General features: G+C 46.8%; 6 protein-coding genes across 6 annotated transcripts; 5 read left to right on the top strand and 1 right to left on the bottom strand.

The window, feature by feature from the left end:
• Window positions 1-2,349: 2,349 nt before the first annotated feature.
• Window positions 2,350-3,472, top strand: JR316_0001466 (11-beta-hydroxysteroid dehydrogenase-like 4A; the record flags this gene model as incomplete). Its single annotated transcript, XM_047887270.1, has 3 exons — window positions 2,350-2,752; window positions 2,803-2,987; window positions 3,044-3,472. 3 exons carry the CDS (start codon window positions 2,350-2,352, stop codon window positions 3,470-3,472), a joined length of 1,017 nt encoding a protein of 338 aa, XP_047755016.1.
• Window positions 3,473-3,910: 438 nt separating this feature from the next.
• On the top strand, window positions 3,911-5,325 carry JR316_0001465 (Homoserine O-acetyltransferase; the record flags this gene model as incomplete). Its single annotated transcript, XM_047887269.1, has 3 exons — window positions 3,911-4,095; window positions 4,143-4,316; window positions 4,371-5,325. 3 exons carry the CDS (start codon window positions 3,911-3,913, stop codon window positions 5,323-5,325), a joined length of 1,314 nt encoding a protein of 437 aa, XP_047755015.1.
• A 582-nt stretch (window positions 5,326-5,907) lies between these two features.
• On the top strand, window positions 5,908-6,750 carry JR316_0001464 (uncharacterized protein; the record flags this gene model as incomplete). Its single annotated transcript, XM_047887268.1, has 3 exons — window positions 5,908-6,102; window positions 6,168-6,307; window positions 6,375-6,750. 3 exons carry the CDS (start codon window positions 5,908-5,910, stop codon window positions 6,748-6,750), a joined length of 711 nt encoding a protein of 236 aa, XP_047755014.1.
• A 1,047-nt stretch (window positions 6,751-7,797) lies between these two features.
• JR316_0001463 (Carboxypeptidase Y-like protein A) lies at window positions 7,798-9,883 on the bottom strand (the record flags this gene model as incomplete). The annotated part of the gene is made up of 11 exons (XM_047887267.1): window positions 7,798-7,866; window positions 7,935-8,120; window positions 8,178-8,370; window positions 8,438-8,510; window positions 8,569-8,686; window positions 8,754-8,869; window positions 8,927-9,026; window positions 9,082-9,192; window positions 9,255-9,385; window positions 9,443-9,591; window positions 9,645-9,883. 11 exons carry the CDS (start codon window positions 9,881-9,883, stop codon window positions 7,798-7,800), a joined length of 1,485 nt encoding a protein of 494 aa, XP_047755013.1.
• Window positions 9,884-11,253: 1,370 nt separating this feature from the next.
• Window positions 11,254-12,823, top strand: JR316_0001462 (Chitin synthase, class 7; the record flags this gene model as incomplete). Its single annotated transcript, XM_047887266.1, has 5 exons — window positions 11,254-11,398; window positions 11,457-11,641; window positions 11,693-11,803; window positions 11,856-12,230; window positions 12,518-12,823. 5 exons carry the CDS (start codon window positions 11,254-11,256, stop codon window positions 12,821-12,823), a joined length of 1,122 nt encoding a protein of 373 aa, XP_047755012.1.
• A 1,260-nt stretch (window positions 12,824-14,083) lies between these two features.
• On the top strand, window positions 14,084-14,895 carry JR316_0001461 (uncharacterized protein; the record flags this gene model as incomplete). Its single annotated transcript, XM_047887265.1, has 2 exons — window positions 14,084-14,216; window positions 14,279-14,895. 2 exons carry the CDS (start codon window positions 14,084-14,086, stop codon window positions 14,893-14,895), a joined length of 750 nt encoding a protein of 249 aa, XP_047755011.1.
• Window positions 14,896-14,916: the final 21 nt, after the last annotated feature.

Raw genomic sequence — 14,916 nt, 5'->3', positions numbered from 1 at the left:
TACAGAGTATTCATCTTGGAAGTATAGACAAAAACAGTGTTATATTTGCTGTCTCACTCAATATTTAGCACGTATACAGTGCCGGAATCTAATTTGGTGATCTCGGATTCAAAATTTTCTATGTAATTTTGCAATTCTGAACGCAATTCTGAAGATTACATCAAAAAAAAGATACCAACATGTAGCTGGTTTAAAAATGAATTGAAATATATACACTTTATACCGTGTGTTGTAATATCCTACAAGGTGATCTTGTTGGATGAATTTATGGATTTAGTAGTTTCTGAGGTCGACCTTCCGAGCCTGAAGCACACCTTTTGAGGCATCCATTTTTTTTTCACGGTATATTTGGATATAGAATGATTTTACATTATTTTAGCAATAATTTTATTTGCAACTTCAACATGAAGATGTTTCCCAATTGAATATTTACTGTTGGAATTGACGTGGAAAGAGCGTCCGGAAATGTGGCTATTTTTAGATATTGAGATAATAAAGTGTTCTCGAGCAAGCTTTCCGATCCTTTACAGTCGTGCATAAGAATCTACATATATAGCAATAATTGTCAAACTTTCTTAACAACATACAAACAAATATAGCATCCAGAGTGGCACAGGAAGGGCACAACAAGTGCCAGTGGATATAACAGTAGCAACATTCATCAAAAGCCATTACATGAACTGTATTTGACGAGTATTACCAAATTACTCATGTATTGATCATCTTACTACTATATTTTCTAATCCATAGTCACTCAAAATATGTGCGGTGTCCATCAACTATCTAGAAACATGTAAAGATACTATGTGTTGCATAATGCATTGTAATCCTTTAGATATCTCATTTGTTTGATTTGGTGAGCATACGGCGTCGCAGGACGTCCCTCTATTAGTAATATTATGTCTCATAACAAAGCGTCTGCGCGAAAGACCTACAGGCCAACGAGCAGTGCGCATTTTCAACGCGCGCGCGCGCACGGTGCATGCGCTGGCTGAATCGATGGCCGCGGCGTGATGGATTGATGGTGATGATCAATTTGATTACATCAGTACATCAATGATCTATTACCCGAATCGGGAAATCACCCAGAAATAATGCGAGCGTCATCCAACGTCGCCCCGCCCCATCCACCCCGCCCGCTGTCCATAACGTCGCGCAAACAACGCCGATGCGGTCTGCTCATCGAGCCGACCCCGACATATTTTTTCCCGCCCCAAACGGCCGCCCGAACAACGAGCAAAGCCATTTTTCGCCCCCGACGGGGCCCCGCTCACCGTGTTTGGGATTTGTTTGGTCGTATTGACCATCGCTCAGCTGAAGACTTCAATTGTGGCACCTGGCAGTTGCCAGCGTAGATACTTCCCATACACCTGGCAACTGCCAGGGTATGAAGACTTCAGGGTGCGACTACAGGTGGTACCCACTTCACCATTCATAGTCAGGGGAGGATGTCAACGTTCATACCACGTTCATAAAAGGTATGACGGGATATTCCACCGGGGTTATAATTGATTACGACTCTGAGAAAACTCGAAAAGGACGAAGATGGGCGCTAGATGGGAATGTAAAATTCCAGTATAATTACATGAAGACACATATTTTCATACCTTTTACTACCATCAACAACAAGGTATCACCTGGTATTAATGGAAATGTAACAATGATGTCAGTATCATTCTTGTGTTGCCTATTGGTATACTAAATATGGTTTTTGTGCAGTTTTCTTTCATCACTGCAGCTGTCATTTCTGATAGATGAACCGTGAGGATTCCGGGGCAAACTTAACTCAACTTCAAATCCACAATTTCACTCGGCTTGTTGACCAAATGCTCAATGTTGTGTAGTTTTTTAGTTCGATTGAATTACATTATTTACATAGGCCATACAACGAGGTAAGTTTTTGAATTGAAAAAATTGGTCGACAATGAATCAAGGAAGCCGGATATTCAAACTGCAATTGCCCAAATTTTGCTATTTGACGCTATTCAACAGTAGAATACAGGTACTTTATGTGATCAAGTCAGTCCTAAGCCATTGGGATATTCGGAAGTACTGGTAAATTCCCAGCCCCTTTTCTCCCGTTTACGTATTTGGTTGGACTTTGATCGGCAACCGCATGGACCGAAAAAGCTCAACTACTTCTTGAATGCGAATCCACCTTGTTGTTCCCAACTAGAGTCCTACGTGCCAGGTACGTCAAATTAGCTATTCATGACCTGGAATATATCTTGACTCACGTCCCAACTACAGTGCCCAAATCTCCCCTCACGTCCCAACTACAGTGCCCAATTCTCGTCGGGTTCTTCACATATAAGGACATTCAAGACGACGAGCTCGACTATTGCAGCAATGGGATCCACCTTCTTAGCAACGACCTCTGACTGGATATCGAAACTATTGACCTGGGTAACGTGGAAGACCTTCCTCACCCTTCTTTCTGCTTTTTGTTTTGTGCGGGTGGTTTACGATGAAATCAATAAACGGACGCAACGTCTCCCAATGATAGGCGAACGCGTTCTCATTCTGGGTGCATCTAGCGGCGTTGGAAGAGCGATGGCGAAGCAATACGCTGCTCGAGGTGCACGCGTCTGCGTTGTAGGACGAAGAGAGGCGTTGCTGGCGGAAGTTCGGGAGGAATGTCTCCAGGCGCGACGGGACGTACCTGGTACAGCGGACCACGACATCGCTGCTCTCCCAGGAGACTTTACCAGCGTTGCGGATATGATCAACATCAGAACCTTTTTGGAGGAAGGTATGTACCATGTGCCCATTTTTTCAGACGTAGCTTACACCTGGTCTTAGCATGGGGTGGGCTAGACACCCTGGTCGTCGCTGCTGGCGTCTCTGCGCTGAAGCCACTTCTCGCTGTTACAGGAGTCCAAGGAAACGAGGACTCGACCAAAGAGGGAATCCAGCGCACAGTCGACATCGCAGCAGCAGCCACGCGGGGAAACTATGTTGGGCCCCTTATCGCAGCCGTCACCCTTGTAATGTTTTTCCCAGTTTTAGACGCGCTTTTCCCCCGCTGACTGACAGTTGACAGATACCGACGCTCTCAAGAACGTCCAAGGCACCCGCTATTCTCCTTCTCAACTCTGTGGCTGCTATTATTCCGGCTCCGACAAGGACCCTTTACGCCTCTACAAAGGCTGCTTCCCTCCTACTCTATCAGGCACTTTCTATTGAACATCCCAACATTGCGTTCACGCACTTCTTGCCAGCAACCATTGAAGGAGATTTCCGTGCTTCTGCCGTGGACAGTGGGCCCGTGAGGGAGCTCGATCCCAACAAACACGGTCTGAAACGCGAAAAGGTCGCGAAAAGGGCGATCGAAGCTGTAGACATGGGCGAAAAGAACGTCATAATGCCTTTTATCCCATACCACTTCGCGCACTTTTTATATTGGATGATGGGCCCGTCAGGCTCTGTTGTTGAAAGCATGGCTAGAAAGAAGTACAACTACAATGTCTGAAAATTTAGATAATGTATAAATACCTTCTCGCTCTGTTTCTAAAAATTAGGTCTTGTCTATAGTATTAGTAGTAAAGCAAATTAAATCTGGCCTTTTTACCTCTGCAACATTTGTACGTGGCAGTTTGACAGATTTCATCATCATCTAATCTAATCTATCACAAATTATGTAACGTCTGACATGTTTATCTTTCTACCGAAGTTATGACTCGGATTACTTTTCTTTGTTCGATATCTTCATTTTTTATACAGTACAACGTCAACCTTGGGGACTCAGGGAGGTATATACCAGCTGTTCTGCACTAGGAACACTATCACGCTATCGCACTCTTCGAAGGCGTCATCCTGAGGAAGCAGCGGACCGTGTCAGGAACAACCTGAATCACTAGAACCTGTTGCATAAATACCCAACTTTGGCTTCAAGGAGGAAAGTGATACGATGGCTTTGTATTCATCACTGATTGAGCAGTCGATCCATATCGTACCAAGGTTCACATTGGAATGTGGATCGACGCTCAAAGAGGTGCCAGTAGCATACAAAACGTGGGGGAAGCTGAACGAGACGAAGGACAATGTCATGATTATCTGCCATGCATTCACTGGGAGCGCCGATGTCGAGGACTGGTGAGTGACTCAATCACTCTTCAGAAGGACAGTACTGAATCGTCTAGGTGGGGTCCACTGATGGGCCGCGGCAAGGCGTTCGACCCCAACCGTTTCTTCATTATCTGTGCCAATACCCTCGGCTCTCCGTATGGCTCTGGCTCTCCGGTTACGATAAACCCCGAGACGGGGAGGCCATATGGGCCAGAGTTCCCACCTACCACTATCCGCGATGACGTCCGGTGCGTCCTGCTTTTCGAGTTTATCAGCTTCTGGATATGTCTAATTTTTCGCAGAATTCATAAACTCGTGCTGGACCATCTGGGTGTCAGGTCAGTAGCGGTTGTTATTGGGGGATCTATGGGTGGAATGGCCGTCCTTGAATGGCCACTCTGCTCTCCTCCAGGATACGTTAAGAGGGTGATCCCCCTAGCCACCTCAGCTCGACATTCAGCTTGGTGCATCAGCTGGGGAGAAGCTCAAAGACAGAGCATCTACAGCGATCCAAGCTACCAAGATGGCTATTACACCTCTCAGCCGGCATCAGGTCTTGCTGCAGCGAGGATGAGCGCGCTTTTGACGTACCGTTCGCGCGACTCGTTTGAAAGCCGGTTCGGGCGCAAGCCCCAGCTAGGCCAAGTAATTACACTGACTCCCCCGGCCTCTCCCAAGCTCACTCCATCCGCGGGCGACGCTGTTGCGAAGCACAACGACGGCCTACGAAACGCAAAGCCAGCTAACAACGGGGCTCTCTCCCCCACCTCGTCGAAACCTCCCATCTTTTCGGCGCAGTCGTACCTGCGCTATCAAGGGGACAAATTCACGGCACGCTTTGACGCGAACTGCTACATCCACATCACCCGCAAGCTAGACACGCACGACGTAGCTCGTGACCGTGTCGAAGACGCCGATGCGGAGGAAACCGCGTCGCTTGCAAAAGTGCTCTCCACGTTGCCCCCACGCGCGTTGGTGATCAGCATTGCCACTGACGGGTTGTTCACGACGTCCGAGCAGCGAGAGATCGCGGCACATATACCCCAGGCCGAGCTGGTGGTTATACCCTCCCCGGACGGGCACGACGGATTTTTGTTGGAGTTTGAACAGATCAACACACATATTCTGAGATACCTCAAGCGAGAATTCCCCGAGTACTACGATAAAGTAGAAGAGGAGGAGCCGATCGATGAGGGCTTCGCCGTCAAGAAAACGAGTGTGTTCGGCGAGGCGGAGGTGGATATCACTCAATGGTAATGCATCGAATTTTAGATACACCGCAAACCATGCTTTATTATAGAAGTATACTACTTCTGGGGGACGTTTCGCGGCCCCATGTTCAATGTCCTTTTAGAAGCTTTGATATACAGTAAGTCTAGCATTCACTATATGTCTGGGAAAGTGATAATAGACTCCAAAGGAATGTTTGCATTGCGCTACACTTGTCAGACAGTTCTTCCTTTTCCGGTTACACACTAGTGGAATGGCTGGACATGGCACTTATTTAGCCTTCGATGGATTACTTTTTTCACGCTGTAAATAAGCCTTCGCTGCCAAAACAAGGGTAAAAGCTTTTTGGGGATATATCCATACCAACCAACGACTTTGCTACAGCCCGCCTAGATTTGGCCATCTTGCACGATCTCACACGAAGCTTACCTATGTCAGGCAGAGCACCCGTCACCTGGTACAGAAACGTCGGAGATTACACTGATCTAGCACTACCACTAGTAGTAACATGCATCCAATCAACATGAATGGTGCCCATTTAACCCAGGTTCCGAAAGATTTTGCGTCAATTCTTTTCACTCTCTTTCCTTTTCCCCCGCACCCGCAGCCATGACGAAATTCTTCAGTGGTTTGGACTCCCCTTCGGAATCCGATGCGTCGAGCATCGTCAGACATGAGCAGAGCTTGCATCCAATACAGGTAGAATTACTCCAGCTCGCAAATGCTGGAAAGCGTTCTATCGTGACTAAATTGGGCATCAATAACTCTAGCCGAATTGTCCTGGATATTGTTAACATGGCTCAGGTGCGTGTTCAAAATTTCTCCAGTGGTCAGTGTGTTCCCCTGCTCACAAGTATCATCTTCATCAGAATGCAAAAAGCCATCGCAATGAATGTTCGGTCGTTGCAAGCGAAGCCTACCTTCTGCTAAGCGTCGTCATCGGCGGCGTAAAGGGTCGAGCGATTGACGTCAACTCCATCCTAAGGGACCACATTGCCCGCCTAAACGAGTAAGATTCCATTAATGTCCCCAGCTACAAATTAAGAGGGGTTCTCACTCAAAGCCTGCATTAATAGAGATCTTGGGGAGATACTCCAGATAATCAAGGGCTTCGCATCATGGTGGATATTATTGCGTACCTTGAAAGCGCCTCGAGGACTGGACAAATGCCATAACATCCTACATCACAGCCTCGACATGTATATGCTGCTCTTGCGATGCTCCCTCGCGCAGTCGACTAACTCCGCAAAACACTCTCAGAAGGCCAGGCGCTCCGTAACATTAGGACCTAAAGCAACCCGGTCCCCGCCTGCGACGACATCCCAGCCGCTTCCGAAGACAGCTCGACGCAGCACATATCCTGTACCCAGATCTGTCGCGCCTTCGACGTCGCGATCTCCATGGTCGCAGCCACCGAACAGAGTACGACGGCCAGTCGGTGCGGCGGTGTAACTCTGAAGCGTTGTAGCGACCGCGATTGAAGCAAAGTTTATGGCACTATCTCCCACCCGGACCTTGTCCTCAGCAGGCCTCGTGTTTCCCACCGAGGGTCATTCGAGGGAGCCGTTCCAGATAACGATTTCGGTTATAGTCAGTGAACCGATGGTTGTACACAAGAGCGGAAATGTGATAGTATTGAAGATATCGATGAAGTGGGTTACAGATCAATTAGAAGTGGTAGATCCGGATAGCGGTACCCTTACGTTTAGGTGTTGAAGTTAATTAGACACTGGCACGCTGTAACCTACACCAAAAAAATTAGGATACCTCAGAAGTTTATGTCAATCTTACTGCCAACTCGTTATTGAAACTACCTGCTGCCAGCTACGAAATGCCACCTAAAGTCAAGGTCAACTATTTGCTCTAAAATTCCTAAGTAGACAACGCACCATATTTCCTGCTGCAATGGACACTATTATGATATGTATGGCAGTCCTATTAGTGGTTGCAGGGTGCCCGTCCACATGCCACTCTCCTAAACGTTTAACACTTGCTTTGACGATTCAAGCTGTCCGCTCTACTCCAGCATCCAGCCTTGAGCAAGAGCATGATTACATATTTCATTATTCCCAACATAATGGAAAAATATTCATTTGCACCCTTTAAGAATTTAAAGTGACGTTTTTTATTACTGTGATGCAGGAAAGGCGGACATACCACAAATCAACGGGGGTCGGGACCGGGATTCCGCATCCTAGAGGTAAGGTTTCGACGTCGTCTGATTGTGTTATACCCATCTACCCGCAAAAGCGTCCTCAAGTACGGCAGAGATGCCTGTGGGACATCCAGGAACAGCAATATCAACGCCTAAAATCCTTCATCCGGATGGAATGGTCGAGAGAATCGGCAATGGTCCTGTGTTTCGCTATGTTGACTTTTATACCTCCAAGTAGATCCATCCGCTCAGTTATGCTCGTGATCAAGATCAACCCTTGCAAGGCGAAATGTAAATCATGTTGCACAGAGAAGTGGCCTAGGCTATCAGGGAAACATGAACTATTACAAAGGTTTACCTGCAATCCAGCGCTTCACCATTTCAAGCGATTCCTTCGGTTTATCATACGGGACCTGTCGCAAAATCATAGTTATATCAGCCACAAAATGCGAAGCAAATGAAAATTGAGAAATTGTCAGACCATGTGTCCAGCACCAGCGATGGTGGCGAATGTGAATCCCTTCGCGCTCCTCGTCTTTCCTGCTGATTTACCATCTACCACCCAGTCCTTTAATTCCTGTTGGACGAACTCGGATTGTCCGCTCCATTCAAGAGCCAGAGTCCAGCGTTCATTGCCAACATGGTTGCAAATCCAGTCGTAAGCACCCTGAGAATGGAACCTCAACAACGCAAAAAGAAAAGTTGAAAGAAAGGGATCACGGACCACATAGATAAGTACGCGCACTCCACGGTCTAATAATCCTGCAACGTAATCCTTGGTTGGGTGCAATATGTCCTGAGTGACTCCGAAGGCAGCGCCGACGTCGTGGCTACAAGACGTGAAGTTCCTCGTTATAGAGCTGTCTACGCCTATGAGCGATCTCACAGATGGTCTATCCAGGAAATCACGAATGTATCTGTGAAGGTAATAGGAGGGATGGTAAGAGATAATTCAAGCACGAGATCACAAAGGAAACCTCTTACTTTGTCTGTGGATAGCAAAGTGTTTCCGCGATATTTCCTTCGCATTGTTTGCTGATATCGTATGGGTTTTTGCCTGCGCGATATGTCAGTTTGCATAGAATTTAATTGAAGAGGGAAAATAAAATGCATACCAGTAGCGTGATAAGGTACCGAAACCGCGCTCCTGCAGAACGCGACTGCAGCACCACAGTTGATGGCGTCATACGAGTCTTCACATGCCGACGTCATCCACTTTTCGCAGCGAGGTAACTGGAAGCCACCGAATCGTTCAATACGTAGTAATTAGCGTTGAAGCGTAAATAAAACTTGTTCTCACCAAATTCTTCATTGCTACACAAGTGGCTATGTCGACGATGGGTGCGACGGAGGCTGGTGAGCACTGCATGTCGTAATATGATAAAATCATCTTGAAGCTGTCCGTCATTCCGTTTCCTGCCGTAACATTTGAGATTGTCGAACACTTGAGCAATAAGTCGAGTTGAGCCTTACCGATCATTACAGACTGGAGGTTGATTGGGGTCAACCCTGCCTCAATTAGTTTGGTGTTCTGGTCGTATACGGCAGACGCGAAAAGGGGTAGGTAACGTCCCTAAAGAAAAGGCGATTTAATTAACCAGGTTCGATATATTTGCAAGGACACCTACACCGTACGATTCGCCAGACATATGGAAAGCGCGTCCTTTGAACTGACTAAAGTTTTCAAAAAAGATAGCGACGAAGGCAGCGATGTCCTTGGCGGCGTCCTCAGATGTGCCCTAGAGTCGAAAGATATCGATAAACGTTCGACGATCGGTCGTTTCACACCAGGGACACGTACAACAAACTCGCCGTGTTCAGCGTACGAAAACCCGACTCCAACTGGCTGGTCAACGAAAAACACATTGGCGTTCGTATTCCAAGACTCGGGATGGAATACTGTTCCGTTGTCGCTCGGAACACGGCATGGGCCTTTAGTTCTAGATCAGCACGAGTGCACGCAAAATATCCTCAGAGAATTGTAAATACCAAGTTCCATAAACAGGCCTAGAGAAGACGAACATCCAGGACCGCCATTTGTCCAAAAGATAACATCGTCCGTGGCTGGGTCGTTTCGGCTTTCAAAGAAATAGAAGAAAAGGTGCCGAGCTTCAACATCGATGTAGCCGGTATAGGCACTATAAAGTTAAATCATTGGATATTTTACTTGCACATAAGCAAATAAACTGACTTTACTGTTTCATCGCAGAACTGACTCTTCTTGACGCGAACACTGTAGCGAGGAAAGAAAGGATGACCGAGCGTCGTAAAACTTGAGGTAGACAGACTTGATAAGGATTCCACGGGGGTGAAAAGCCCATCTGCATAGTTTGTATGGCCGAAAGATGTTTGAGCATTAAACTTTGGCGTGTCCCAAGCTGAGCTCAATGGGAGGAACACGGCCCCCAACGTCGCAAGCAAGGAAATCATGGTGGTTCAAAGAGAACAATGGTTCCTTGGAGGACCCTATCTTCACAACGACTACATGTTCCCAGCATCGATTTGATATTTTTGAGCGCGCTGTTCTCAAGCCATGTCCGGCCACGGGCGGCACCAGAAGCATATGACCTGTTATAGCTTCAACACATGTGGTTGTTCTGGATGTGGGTGACCTGTGCACAGCTTGTAATCTTGAGTCGGACGCACAAGATTCGACGAAGGTTTTGATTTATCCCAAGCCATAAGTTCAGATTGTACGCGATAGTAATCGGGCGACATGTTCTTTCCAACCTGGACCTACTCATCGCCCACATAGCCTTGGTCTCAAATCCCCTTAAAACTCCTCTTCTTAAATGTGAAGCGCCTTCAGTTGCTTTCTTTTCATTCGATGGCGGGAGAAGAAATATAAAAATGTAGATGTCCAAACTAGTATGAGAAGAGCCTGTCAAAGTCACTTCAGTGATCAGTACACTTCCGCTAGCGTAGATATTTGCTACTGGTCAGGGTGGTGCATAGGAAAAACGGACTTTGCGAGTGCCAGCAAGCTTTGGAATGGACAGTCCAGTGGCAGTGGCAATTTCAAAGACAATTCAGCACAGCATCTTTGAACAAAAAAATTTGTATCTCCTCAACCTCCCATAAGCGAAGCAGAATCAGATTTGGGTCGACTAAGATCGGTCAAGTAAAGGTCTCAACTGAAGAAATCGAGAAGAGAGAGACAAGAAAGGGTTGAAACCGAGTTTTCAAGGTCAGAGTATAAGACAAGGGCAAGTCGCTCGAAAAGGGGTAGGTACTGTGACAGATTATGTAACAGTAACGTGTCACAGGTTGGAGGTGGGAGGAGCTTGGCGTCGTCTCTTACCACCGCATCATCATCTTCATCACCATCCTCATCGGAGCCTGCGGTGCCCAGCGGCATTCACCAGTCTCCTCCCCCCGGTCTCCAGCAGCGGAACTGGCCATACCCCCACCACCCACTTTCCTTTCCTTTTTCCACTGCCTTTTCTAGGGCTTTTAGCTGCTCTTTGGACCCTTTTTATTCGCTTCCCACACACCGGCGACGCACCCAAGAACTGCAGGATTGCTTGGTTAGGTGGATATACAGCTGGGAGAGATACAGGACGCGGACGAAGAAAGTCGGGAGGCGAACGCAGATTCGAATCACAAAAAACGAATTGGCCCGGCTAGTTTCACTGTTCTTTCCAACACAAGCAATCAACCAGTCCAGCACGATACTTTACGCCAACCAGCGACGACAAAACTCCGCCAGCCCAGTCTAGGCTAATCTCTCAAATTCTACATTAACACATCCCCTTTCTTTTTCCATCTTTCGCCCTTTCCCTCAAAAAAGTTCTGAAACAATGGGGATGTCATTTGGGTCCTTTACCGGCGTCTGCGAGACAGCCGCGCTAGTTGTTTGCCCCCTCGTCGGCACAGCGCAGGGTGTCGAGCCAACATGCTACAGCCGAAACGTTGACATTGGCGGCACTCTGATATTCCAGCCATGTATGTCCGCCTCTCATGCTTTTTTTCTGATCACTCCTCATAGATTCAACCCTTATAGCAACATGTTTCGTCCACATTGTTGCTATCATCATGACTGCCATCATGATTCTCCACATTAGAAGCAAGTACACCGCCGTGGGGAGGAAGGAGATTGTCATGTTTTTCTACATGTACATGGTCATTGAGCTGCTCGCCATGTTCCTCGATTCAGGTATTATCCCAACATCAAGTCAAGCGTATCTGGTGAGCAACCTCCTCTATTTTCACTTACGGCCTGTAATTTACCTCGAATAGTGGTTTGCCGGAGTGTATACGGGTCTTGTGGCAGCTACATTCTGTTGTCTGCTTATAAACGGTTTTGTTGGATTCCAATTTGCTGAGGACGGGACACCACTGTCATTATGGGTATGTCTTCTTTCTCATCGAATAATTTTTTCTTGTTAAATAGAAATCCCAGTTCCTTCGTATATCCTGCCTCGTCGTGTTCGGTGTCTCCTTCTTCATCGCCATCGCCACCTTCAAGCAACAGTTCGGATTCAACTACACCAAGCCAATCGCTCTCTTCATCGTATACCTGCTCTGGCCGATCATCTGCGTGCCCATCTATATCGTCTCGCAACTTATCCTTGTCTTCCGCACGCTCGAGGACCGGTGGCCGATTGGCGACATTGTGTTTGGCACCGTGTTCTTTGCGGGCGGGCAGGTGCTGCTGTTTGCTTTCAGCGTGACGATATGCGATGCGATCAAACACTACATTGATGGATTGTTCTTCTTCTCGCTGTGTGTGCTCCTCAGCGTTATGATGGTGTACAAATACTGGGATGATATTACTGTGAGTTTCCTATTCATCTTTTGTTTTTTATTGCTTTTTGCGATGCTATTTTGCGTGGATGTATGCGCGGGTATGTCCACTTCGTGCGGTTGCTGCGAATCGTTGGGTGTTTACCTCACTCCTTTTGTGTTTCTCACGCGCGTGTATCCTGTTGCCAAAACGCGCATACATTTCATTTTTCCAACAATATCGCCTATTTTCCCTTGAACGACAACACCCTACGTTTACATTTTATTCCTCCCTCCACATCCTCCGTTTTTCTGCGATCATCTAACAACTTCTAATAGCGCGAAGACCTCGAGTTCTCCGTGGGCTCCAAGGCGGCTGTGTGGGAAGTCAAAGATCCGCTGCTTGCACCTGGTGGGCCTGGGGGCGACGACGAAGACGGCTCATCGTCCGAGCAGCGGTACCCCAACCCACCGCCTCTGCCTGGCTACCCATCATCGAATGGGTCGTACTCGAATTTCTCGGGGCAGGGCATGCCGGCGTATGGTCAGCCGCAGGGCGGATATAGAGGGCAGCCACAGCAGCAGGGGAGTGTGGGCAAGGCAGGTGGACGTGGGTATCCGCCAGGTAATCCGGAGAGGTATTGATTTGGTTCGGAGAGCGAGGGTAGCGTTTCAGACAACGTCGAACGTTGAGGCTGCCTTTTTCTCTTTCACTTTTTTTTCTTTTCATACTTTTTCCAGCACCAATTGATTCACCATGTCCCCTTCCTCACCGCCCGACATAGACCTATGACGATAATAAACACGCCTTGGAAACAAACGGAATGTCATTGCTTTCGTTGTTCAACGTGCATATATTTGCACTATTATTACTACTATCTAGCACGTACATACACATGTCTTTTATCATCCTTTTTCCTGCTTTTTTCTTTCTTTTTGTCTTTTAAAGTTTTAGTTAGCCCACACACACACCACACACACACACAGATACGGACTGCACTTTTTTTTTTCGACAGTTTCTTCTTTCCCAGATATCCTATTTTTTCATTTTTTTTTTCATTTTTTTTTTGTTTCATTTTTTTTCTCTTCGATTGGACGGTTTGGTTGGTTGGTTGGTTGGTTTATCCTTTTTTGTTTACGATTTTTGACATCCGAGTAAGCAAGTCAGTACATTATAATGCATATTTTAGGGGGACTCTATTGGAAAGAGTGTTTTGGTTCTGGAGAAGCTGCAGCTCCCGATTTGACGTGATGTGAGCTTGACTTGAATAGAAGACGCCGAAGCAAGTTTGATCCAAGTGTCGTGTATAATTAATACATTGTGCCGGAAGTAACTACAGGATTAACATCGGTGCTAGCTTCTGTACAATTATGCAGATGCTTTGAATTTCCAGCAGCGAAGAGGGAAATTATATTGCAAAGAGGTGTTTGTTTCTCAATTTTGAGTTAGAGTCAATATTAACATTGATCGATGATCATTGGGTGTGTAATTGTGAATTTAAGTTGTGAAGGTCTTTGAGATTAAATTCACCATCTTAAACTCTAGAACGCAAACTTATAAGTCCTTGAGTTCTCATTAACACTACCACCACAAATCGAGAGTTATAGCAGTGGTTTATATTGTGCTGTCTTGACTCTTTAGAGTCGCAGTAATGGTCCTTAAATCTAATCTGCATGGTAGATACCCGGGCAGCTATATTTAAGATACCAATCTGCACCTGCCCTTTGGTCCTTTTTAAAGAAGATAAATATACTTGGCCCACTACAGTATATATGAATGGATCATCCTATCCAATTGTCCACAGCATCCAGCACCATAACCACAGCCATTACTTTCCTTTCCCGATGTAACCAAAGGCTCCGTAACTCTCATAAATTTCTTTCAACTTGAAGCGAGACAACCAAATGAAAAAATTCCGTTTAAACGTTGCAGACATAGTAGCGATGGTTCTCATTGGGGGCACTGTTCTTCTCCTCTTCGTCTGGTTTGTAATCCTCAATCCGTTGTACATTATCTTCCATCGTTTATGTAAAAAGTGTATGCATTTTTACCGTACATCTCTGTCTGAAATATTCATCCGATGCCCAAACATTTGATAGACATAGCCGTTTTGCGACGTCACGGTCGAATTGAGGCTCCCCCTCCTCCCCTTCCAGTAAACACTCAGCCATCACCAGATCGTATCGCAGCGAGCCAACCCAGAAACTTTAACATACCCATGCAGTCACCACCGAGTCACATTGGACCCACATCAAGCTCAGGGAAGCAGACTAACCATCTGCAGCCTATCCCACAATCTGTGCCTTTACCACAGTTTCCGAGTCCATATACCCGCTCCACTCCCGCACCCGCACCGAAGCCAAAGTCAAATCCAAATCCAAATTCACCGCCGGCCCCAACTCCCCCTGCAGGCCATACGCCTGCATCAAATCTCTCCAGCCTCCCAGGTCAATTAGACGAGATGCGCGGCCTCACACGCCAATTTGCAGATCTCATGGGCCAAGCACGAACGCCTGAGAACGATGCGAAGCTGCGAGAGATTTGGGCGAGCATTACACAGCTGGACGAGTTGTCGCGTGTTGATGCACAGCAAGTTGCGCCCGTGATATCATCGCTTCCTGGGCCGATTGTTCCACGGGCCTCCGCAATTGATACAACTACAACTACTACCAGTCGGGGAGAGCCGCCCAAATGGACACTTGATGGACGTGACTGATCAATTCACTTTTCTTCATTC

This window comes from Psilocybe cubensis, chromosome 1 (assembly GCF_017499595.1).
Source record: "Psilocybe cubensis strain MGC-MH-2018 chromosome 1, whole genome shotgun sequence".
Taxonomy (NCBI): Eukaryota; Fungi; Basidiomycota; class Agaricomycetes; order Agaricales; family Agrocybaceae; genus Psilocybe; species Psilocybe cubensis.
This window is presented reverse-complemented; position numbering and strand designations above follow the sequence as displayed.